At 35.7% G+C, this 10,572-nt stretch overlaps 1 protein-coding gene across 1 annotated transcript; it reads left to right on the forward strand.

The window, feature by feature from the left end:
- Window positions 1-853: 853 nt before the first annotated feature.
- LOC143587091 (uncharacterized) lies at window positions 854-4,012 on the forward strand. Its single transcript, XM_077068484.1, has 3 exons — window positions 854-1,222; window positions 2,308-2,554; window positions 3,487-4,012. The coding sequence occupies exons 1-3, from the start codon at window positions 893-895 to the stop codon at window positions 3,846-3,848; spliced, it is 939 nt and encodes a 312-aa protein (XP_076924599.1). The 5' UTR covers window positions 854-892; the 3' UTR covers window positions 3,849-4,012.
- The last annotated feature ends 6,560 nt before the right edge of the window (window positions 4,013-10,572 follow it).

Genomic DNA, 10,572 nt, shown 5'->3' on the forward strand with positions numbered 1-10,572 from the left:
CCAACATATCACACCATATCAAAATCAATCTCCACATATCCACATGGCATCATCTCAACCGTCAATTCAAATCAACGGCCACGATCCACACCACTACCAACCCAAAAGCCACAATATAAAAACCTAAACACACGCAAAAACCAACTCTCATTCTCATTCTCATTCTCGTTTCTCATTCTCACTACCAGCAGCAGCTCTTCTATCTTCTTCTCATACTCCCAAACCCTAATTTCAATTAAAACTATCAAAATACAATTTGTTAGAAAGTCGTCGGTTTATAATAATCGGTGACTGGTGACTGTGTCTCAGGTATAACTGATTATTGTTATTATCGTTATTCTGTTACTCGGTCTGTTCGTCATCTCGAAGATCTGTAATCCGTAACCGTAACCGTTACTGTTAGCGTTACCGATATTGTTATCGTTAGCGTTATCGTGGAACTTAACTTCTACGGTTTGGTTTTGTGTGTCTGCGGGTTGTTTGATAGGTTTTTGATTTGTATTTGGATTTGAATTTGGTGAAATTCGATTCGGTTTTGTTAACGGAAAGGAAGGCTTAACTTTTTCTAGGGTTAAGTTTTGTGTTTTGGTTGTGCGGTTTTGGTTTTGATTTCGTTACCAGAACCGGATTTGGATAAATCGTTGAAGTTTTGTGTTTTGTTGTTTTGTCGTTTCGGTTTTGAATTTGTCGGAACTTGTTGGTTGGATCGTTTGAAGTTATACATTTGGATTCTGATTTGTGTATGTATAAGTATATTGACGGTATAAGTATACATTATATATACATACATATATACATATATAGCTTTATCGGTTTGAAACCAGAGTGATAAGTTGACAAGTTTTTGGAAACTTGAAATTTGGGACGGTTTTTGAGTACTTTTTGGTAAGAAATGGCTGGAGGAAACAGGAAGGACGATTCGATCGCGATCAGCAGCACGAACGTTTTCGCTGCGCTCGGAAGCTTGAAGAAGAAGAAGAAGTCGGATAAGGATTCGAAGAAGGGCGGTAGTTCTAGGAAGGGGCAGGATAAGGAGGTTGAGAGTGAGAAGGAGCAGGTTTTTTGGGCTCCTACGCCGTTGACGGTGAAGTCGTGGGCGGATGTGGATGATGAGGATGATGATGATTACTATGCCACCACGGCTCCGCCGCAGTCGGGTTGGGTTGCCGGTGGTGGCGTTGAGCAGGAAGATCAGGTGAAGGGAGATGAGACTCCGGTTGAGGTGAGGAAACTCTAAATTTGTTCTTTTAGTTGTTTTATTTTTAACTGCATTTGCATCTACATTATTTATATCATTAATAGTGGTGTAAATGAGACGAACCGAGCTCGTGTTTGGTTTGTTTAACTGCATTTTGGCTTGTTTATTAGTTTTTAGTTAATTTATATACGTCTCATAATTTTTTGCATAGATTTTATTTTCCGACGTGTTCAAAATGTTTGCGAATTAGGAAACCTTTGATTGTCACATGTTATTTTGTGTTCGGTAAGCAATTAAATTGATGCAAGAATCAAGATTAATAAGGACACAAATGCTAGTGGTAAATGCATGATATTAGAAGTTGATTTATACATTTATATGTTATTATGTCAACGTCTATGTTACTTGGTGGGGACATAAATGTTAAACTAAAGCGTTTCTATTAGGGTTTGTCAACATGTGTTGGTTTCTTTATACTTCGTTTTCAAATTACGGGCTCGTAAGTTTTTTTATATGTTCTTTTAAAACGGTTTTTACGTATCAACGATTTCCAAGCTAAATGTTTTTGTATAGTTATCACATACTAGCTCAACATCTAGAATTCAACTAATTGAACAATCTCATTCTACTAGTTGCGTTCCGTGGATCTCTATGAGTTAGTTAGGCATAATGTTTTTAAAGTGAGAATCGTATGACCCTTGAATTGGCATTGGTGAAAATAACTTTTTATTTGGGTATTTTAATATGTGGATTTTTGGTTTGCGGTATATTTCAATAATGCAGATTTAAAGGTCCTTTGATTCTCACTTTTTAGCTTTATGTTCAACTAATTTATAGAGGGCCATTGAATGCACATAGTGGAATAGTATTGTTCATTTAGGTGAGTTCTAGGTGACGGACCGACATATATGACCAATAAAAAATGTTTAGAATTTATAGATCGTTCACATGTGAAGAATGTTAAAGAAAACAAATAAAAGAAATTTATGAACCCTAAATTTGGAAATAATGTACAATTAAGGCAGCAAATATTGGCAAACCATCGTGAAACCATTTATAAAACAACTTACAATAACATGTATGTCATTGTATTTATTTTGTTTTTTCAGGGAAGTGAGAGTGAAGATGAAGGTTTGGATGAGTCCAACGTGGATAATGATGACGAAAATGACCATGAACCAGAGCTGCCAGCTGAAAAGGAGCCCGTTGTTGAAAAGCCTGTTGAAGTTTTGCCGCCCAAAGAAGCTGACCGACAACTTTCTAAGAAGGAACTGAAGAAAAAGGAGCTGGCAGAACTTGAAGCGGTCCTTGCTGAGTTGGGTTTAAATGACAACAATGCCCAAGAAGATACCCGTGGTAAGCTAGTTCTGTTTTTTCTATACGAAAATTTTGTCATTCACTTTTAAAGTTCACATTGGTTTTGTGATAACTTTGTTTTTCTAATATCATAATTGGGCTGTAAATGAACCAAACGTTCAGTGAACCGTTTGGCGGGCAATTTGTTTGTTTATTGAACGAGCGAACATCAACAAAAGATTTTGTTTGTGTAGTTAAACTGACAAACATGAACACGTTTCTCGTTTGTTTTTTTTTTAATGTTTGCGAACATTTATTTACGGTCGTTCATTTAAAATCATTTATGCTCGTTGTTTTGCGTTTGATCTAGTATTAATTACACTCTACTCTTATTATACTTTTGTTTACGTTAGTTATATTTATTTATTGAACGAGCGAGCATGAACAAAAGATTTTGTTTGTGTAGTTAAACTGACGAACATGAACACGTTTCTAGTTTGTTTGTTTTTTGTTTGCAAACGTTCATTTACGTTCGTTCATTTAAAATCATTTATGCTCGTTATTTTGCGTTTGATCTAGTATTAATTACGCTCTACTCTCATTATACTTTTATTTACGTTAATTATGTTTATTTGTTGAACGAGCGAACATGAACAAAAGATTTTGTTTTTGTAGTTAAACTGACGAACATGAACACGTTTCTCGTTTGTTTTTTATCTTTGTGAACATTCATTTACGTTCGATCATTTAAAGTCATTAATATTCGTTATTTTGCGTTTGTATTAATTATGTTCGTTAGATAATGATCTCGAACAGTTTCTTTATACTAACAAACCAATTCTAAAAATTGTATGTAACATTAGTTTTTTTTAACTCCAATAAGTTTTTATTGTAACATATTTGATTCCTTATTTTTTAAATTAATAAACAAAAATATAATGAAAAAATTTATTCGACTCAACCGTCTAACCTAGTACTAACTCACTCACCAGGTGCTGCATCAGAGAAGGTCGATAATCAAAACGGAGAGCAGGAGAAAAAGTACAAAAACGTGCCAGCTGGCGAGAGCAAAAGTGCTAAGAAGAAAAAGAAGAAAGACAAGGCTTCCAAAGAAACCAAAGAGCCCGCAAACGAACCCGAGTCTGGAAACTCCGAACCCACCGAACCAGAAAAGGCAGAAGTTGATGTCAAAGAGAAGATCAAGAAAGTGGCTTCCATGAAGAAGAAAAAATCCAGCAAGGAAATGGACGCTGCCGCTCGGGCTGCCGCTAGTGAGGCGGCTGCAAGGAGTGCGAGACTTGCTGCGGCTAAGAAGAAGGAGAAGAACCACTACAACCAGCAGCCCGTTCGCTAAGGCTTTTAAACAGGTATTACAAAAGCTCATATGCTGCAGACTGAATAATAAAAACCTATTTTGGGGTCCTTGGTTACATTTTACAGTTTTACTTTGAAAAGTTACTTCAAAAACTTTTTAGGGTTTTTACTTTTTACATGTCATTTGGATGATTGTTGGATTTTAATTTAAGTTTTAGTTTCTGTTTTGAAGACTATTGTTTTGTTTTAAGTTATGGCAGTGGAGTTTGTAATGGTGATGTTTGTTTTATATTATTTTAAAGTTAGTTGTGAATTTTATGTGTTTAATAGTATGATATGTGAATGGTTTAATAGTATGACTCTTATGCAAATGAGCAAGCCGCTCGCAAGCGACTTGAGATTGAAATAGGCAAGCTTTATTGTACTTGAGTTTTGAATAAAGCTTGTTTAGTTTGAGCCAGAGCCCGAGCTTTGCAGAGGAAGATTTAAGCTTGTCAAGCCATGTATATGTATAGGAAGATCTAGAGGTGCAAAAAAAAAAACCCGGTTCCGGGCCTGTTCCGGCCATTCCTACCCAAAACTAGACCCGACCTTACCCTACGCGGTACGGACCGGGCTTTGGGTTTCCCCTAGAAGTGGATGGTCGACCCGGTGGAACTAGTTCCACCAATACCTGGTCAAAACCTGGCCCGAAACCTGAAAAAAATCCGGTGGAACTGGGCAAAACCTGGTCAAATACCTGACTAATTGGTTTTGACTTTTCTTGACCGTACCCGTTACCCGGTTTCGGGTTCAAAAAATACCCGATTTGTGCACGCCTCAGAAGATCATTTAGCTTTGTCGAGCCTTAAAGGAGTCCTATTTATTTTTGACTTTTTGCTATTTTGGACTTCTATGTTAATTTCACTGTGTTTTCTCATTTAAGGTTTTTCTGAAATAATAATAATAATAATAATAATAATAATTTGAAGTGTTTATAAATTAGTTAATATATAATAAACGAGGTGAGATTGGGTTTTGGGAAAAAAGCTCAAAACGAGCTGAGCTGGAGCTTTGAGCTTTCATAAGTTAAAACGAGCTTGGCTTCTTTACGCCCCTACGCAAAGGAGTGCTCCTTGTGAAGTTGACGGTGGTCGGTCACCTCTTTCTTCGAATATGTATATAAAATTGTTTTTTTTTTTCAAAATTGTGAGAACATTAATAACAAAAGGTTTGGTTTACGCCACTGGTTTTAAGTTCCAAACTAAGCCATTTGGAATTAAACAGGCCGACTTGCCTTTTTGTTGCTGTTGCTTTTACGTTAGTTTCAACGTTTCTAATCGTGTTTTTGTTTCTAAACCAGCCAACTTGCTTTGGTTTGTGCTATTCGGTCGGCTTTGAACACCTTGTCGAGTGTTGATCATGGTGGGCCGGTAGTGAGTATATAGAGTTTTAGGGCTTGGGGTGGGGCTAGAGGTGTACAAAATATCTGGTTTCGGACCTGACCTGAAACTGATTCCTACCCGTACCCGACCTGCGGGTACGACCTCATTGGACCTATAGCGGAAACCGAGCCTAACAGAACCGATTCCACTTTTACGCGATTAAAACCTGAACCGACTCTGCCCATGAAAGCAATCTGGTCAAATACCCGATTATATCCGGAGTTAGTTCAAATCCAATTCCGGTTCCTACAAAATACCCAGATTGTGCACCTCTAGGTGTGGGGCCATGCAAATATGCAATTACTTGAATCTTGGGCCTTTAGAAAAATGGGCTTGGTGGTGGATCCAAATTCCAAGCCTGTTTTTGCCTTGCAATAGTTTTACTTCACAACTAGTTAGATTTTGATGGTAAGTGAAACCACATGTAGTGCTTTAGGGTTTTGAGAGAATGTAGCTTGTAGGCTACTAAACAAACTATAGGAAATGAGTGTGTCATGCTCGTGTTTATTAACGTTTGTTACTGTTTTAAACAGGTAATCGTAAGTGAATGAAAATATACATACGTATATGAGTAAACAAAATTGAAGAAAATGAAAGTGTTCTTGCTCATTCTTTAGCCTGAGATGGTTCTAGAATTTGGTTGGGCTAACGGGTTAATGTATGATGAGCCATTTAGTGTAAGATTGAATAAATATTTATAAATGAACATGTAAACGAGCATGAACAAACATAAATGTTCATAGAAAAATTGGGTTTCGTGCTCGTTTATATAATAATACTAGTCAAGTCCCCGCACGATGCAACGAGAAACAATATTTAAAAATTGTTAGCGAGCTAAGTCTAGTCAAGCCAAGGCTAGCTCGAGGTCAACTCGAGCTTCATATCGAGCTCGACTTAAGTTCGTATTGATTATTTTGATATTTATATAATTTGAGTACTTTTAGTCATATTGTTGTAAAACATATAGGGAGAAAAATAAATAAAAGTTGAGTAATATTTGGATATATATGAGGGGTTAAAGTTGTAAGTATTTCTTAAATTTTGATTAGTAACAAGTTTGTTTATGTTTTTTTATCAAAAAGATAAACGGCTACATGTGTAATTATATGAAAACATGATATTGTAAATATTTATCGTTTAAGAAATTTGTACACTCAAGCATATATCCATACATTAATGACTTGTGCATTTTAAATCGTCCACCTTTTTTGAAAAAAATTATATTTAAACGTCGATAAAAATAAGCCTGATTAAATAGGTATGTTTGGGGTTTTTTTAATCACATTTTTGTAAAAATATATGAAGAAAACTAAATAATAAAGCCGAGTAAAAAGTAGGTAAACACGAGGGATCAAAATTATAACAATTTCTTAAATTAACAAAAATTAATTAAAGTTGAGGTACCATGCTATTAATTATTTTTATGATATTCAAATGAATGTAGTTGAAGTGTGTTTAAAAGACAAATTTACCATTTCCATACATGTACACCTTATGCATTGAAATGTGTAAACCTCTTAAATCAACTATCCTAATTTGTCATTGTATTGTGTATTATATATAGTATAGATCAATGAACTTCTCGTCGAGTGAAGATCAAAGGTTCATGTCAAATAAAACAAGTGTAAGGAGTTTTTAGAATCTAACGGTAGATACTATGTTTGGTGGCAAGGTGGATAAACCAGATTTTTCGTGAAACTAGATCGCTTTTAAAATGGGTTTGGAACTTGGATTTGGTCGACTAAATCCAAACCGGATGTGGGACAGACCGGTTCGGGTTGAAACATATTTTGAAGGGTAATCCGAATCAATAGGAGCCTGTTTGATTTGCGGATGGCGTTAGTAGATTGTGCTTTTTTAAATATTGAGATGTTAGAGATTGCTTTTGAGTGGAGTGTTTATAGTCTTAAACTAGCACATCCGATAACTATATATACTAACAAATGAGAGCAAAACGGTCGCTTGGCCAAATAAAACGTTTATAAACGGCTAGTTTTTCTGTTTATAAAATAAGTAATAATAACTAGTTTTTCAAGCCGGGGTTATGTAAACCGTTTTCAACGTCAGCAATCCCAAAACCAACGGCTCAGATTTGTTCTGGACCGGTTTCTCCAAAACCTTTTAGTCAATAAATTCGTGTCGGATTTTTTCCCTCTATAATCTATATTCTATATTACTAGAGGTGCACAAACCGGATATTATTAGGAACCGGGTATGGTCAACAAAAGTCAAAACCTGGTCGGGTAGGAACCGGTTTCGGGCATAGTCGGGTACTTGACCAGGATTTTCGGGTTTTTTTTGGGTTTCGTGCATGGTCGAGACAGGTTTCGGGTCAGGTATGGAGATAAACCCAATACCAGGTCGTACCCACCGGGTCAGGTTCGGAACCGAGTATTTTTGTCCACCTCTATATATATTAACTAGGTTTTATCCCCCCTTAATATGGGTTGTTTTCATTTTTCGTTTCTAATATTTATATATTTTTTATTTTAATTTTATTTATTGTAAATGAGTTAATAATATAATTACTGTTTGACGATGAAATGGTTTCACAAATAAATGAAATGTTATAACCCGTTTAAATGTTTTCTGGGTTTGGTGAGACCAGTGGCCCACTTATTTTTTTTTTATAAAATTGTTTCTTTATAATAAATAATATATTTTTTTTAAAGTTGGATATTAGTTTTTAGTATATTCTGATTTTATAGGATTTTCATATCAAATATTTGGTGAGATTAATTTTTAATATAATGAGATGTTATAACCCGTTTAAGGGTTATCTGGATTTGGTGAGACCCATACCCGTGAATTGGGGTCAAATACGTGAGAAACTCTATTTACAAATAAAACAATCTGGTGATTTAAAAGAATGTAGGAAGCAACCAGAGAGCTTTTAAATGTTGCGTTTATATATATTTAAGATTTAAGATTTAAGATTTAAGATAAGATCATAAGATATATTATGATAAGGTGGATAGGCCCAATATGAGCTTGAATTTGGTGGAAACTTAACAATCACCTAATGGGCCCGGCTTTGAATATACACACAAATTCAGATTTGGTGTGGGGTCCACTCTTGGGTCGACCCATTTACTTAGGCAGTTGGGCCTAATTTACTTCTCTTTTAACACCTCAAATCATGATTCATGTGTTATCATATTCATCTATCTCATCATCTTGTATTATTGGATTATTATAGAACATATTATCTAATATATATAATTTAAAAGTTTGGTGACGCTATCATTTTATTGGTTCAAATGGCGGTCCAATATTGGATAAAGTATTTTTTTTTTGGTATTTTTATTTTTTTCGTAGTTTCAATATCGTAACGAGCATAATTGAAACAAATTAAATTTGTGTCGATTTACCACCACAAATCCCGAGACCAACAACGCTCAGGTTTTACCGACTCACCACCGCAACGCCCGAGTTTTACCGACCCTTTTGTTTTAATTCCGGTACCTTAAGTTGGTATTGACTGAATTCGTGTTAACTCATCGTCGTAATGTTCGGGTTTTACCAACGCCTGGGTTTCAATGCTAGTTTTTTCCAACTACCCCGGCGCAACGCGCCGGATAGAAAATGGGGCCGCTAAGTGCCGGTTGGGCCACTTGGCAGCACCGTATTGGTCTTTAAATTTTGTTTTAGTTCTGGTATCGTGTCGAACATAACGGAAACCGAACGAATACGCGTAGACTCACTGCATTTTGTTTTAATTTCAGTCTCTAACCAATGCGACGGAAATCAACCGAATTTGCGTACACTCACCGCCTCAACTTCTGAGATTGGCAATGCTCGGATCTTCCCAACGCCCGAGTGTTACCGAATGACGCCACTCAATTGATCCATGTCACACCCCAACCTAAGGCGGAAATGCCGGGGCGTGATCCGATTGCTCGCAGTTCGAAGATATTATCATAAATATAAATGACAATATCTAATTAATTATTTTGTTCAAATAATACACACAATAATCAAATACAATCAAACAATTCAAATAAATACAACAAAGGTCTTTCTAAGCGTCCATACTTCAACTTCAAACAACCTGCATATGCGTAGAAAATGGAGTTTTGTCAACAAATATGTTGAGTGGGTTTATCACCAAGTTTTGACACCAAAATATTGTTAATATGATAAATAAGCAAAACGTAATAAATGTGGCAATGAAATCAAACCATAAGCAAGTAAGTTGTCGACTAAACCATTGCCAAGCGAATCGGGCGCCGGTAAATCAACTATGAGCAAACAATGAGAATAAGACCGTTGCCAAGCGAATCGAGCGATGGTCAATGAGAATGAGAACCCTCTCCAAGGGGATATATCAAGCGAATCAATACAATAACATATAAACACATAACAAATAGATTTGATTAATCACACACAATTACACGTTTGCTATTTTGATACGTATGTATATATAGATATGTATATATAGTATTATATACGCATATGTCCCCAAAACGTTTATGAAAATCAAGTAAAAATAGGGTAATGATAAAACTCACCTTATATTAAAGGCAAGTTAATATAATTAAGAATAAACGAGTCAACGGATAAGCGAAATTGATTGAAGGTTATTGACTAGGGAATATGTATGAACGATTTTACAGTTTACAACTTACCCGGAAAGTGAAAGGATGATGAGAAACGGAAGTCAAAGGTCCTTGAGCTCGCAAAGTCAACGAACAAGTCTTGAATCTTTAACGAATATGCAAAAACCGAAGGGTTGGAGGATGAACAGAGGTAAGGGACGGCTGGAGGATGTTCTTTAGGGTTTGATTAATGTTTACAGCAGATGTTTAATGGTTGTTTATATAGAAAAACATAAAACAAACTAATTATGGGCTTTTTGGCCCGTTTAAGCAAGTAAATACGTTTTAAAGAAAGAATCACCAAAAGATTCATAAAGATCTGATATGGACAAGTGAAAACGAATTAAGAGTTGTATTTTAGTTATATTATGATTATTTGGTCCTTAATTCTCTCTAATATGCCTAAAATAAACGATTTTATACCTTAAACGAGTTAACGAACGAAGACGAACCAAGATTGGGTGCAGTGGGGCCACCGCGCTGCGCAGCCAGCAGGTAGGCTAGCCGTCGCGCGGCGCTCCGGAGGGTATGGAGGATAATTTCACACGTTGTCGCATTTAGTCCCTGTATTTTGGTCTTTGAGCATTTTTATGAACCTTTTATAATATAAATAAGATTTAAACACTATTTAAAGTACAAGGGCTTCAAGTGAATTATTAGAAACTTAAATATTTATAATTATTTGGTTTTTGATTAATAATAGTGATCCAAAATATTTCCGGGTCGGGTTATACGCAACGAA

The sequence above is a fragment of the Bidens hawaiensis genome, unplaced genomic scaffold (assembly GCF_021521415.1).
Source record: "Bidens hawaiensis isolate Kalapana, Puna unplaced genomic scaffold, B.hawaiensis_p1.1 tig00035130_1, whole genome shotgun sequence".
Taxonomy (NCBI): domain Eukaryota; kingdom Viridiplantae; phylum Streptophyta; class Magnoliopsida; order Asterales; family Asteraceae; genus Bidens; species Bidens hawaiensis.

What these genes read in the sequence shown, in the direction of transcription:
- LOC143587091 (XM_077068484.1), top strand. Translation starts at nt 893, where the DNA reads ATGGCTGGAGGAAACAGGAAGGACGATTCGATCGCGATCAGCAGCACG. An exon ending in GAGATGAGACTCCGGTTGAG is followed by an intron (nt 1,223 to 2,307) that starts GTGAGGAAACTC and finishes TTGTTTTTTCAG; the next exon opens with GGAAGTGAGAGTGAAGATGA. An exon ending in TGCCCAAGAAGATACCCGTG is followed by an intron (nt 2,555 to 3,486) that starts GTAAGCTAGTTC and finishes CTCACTCACCAG; the next exon opens with GTGCTGCATCAGAGAAGGTC.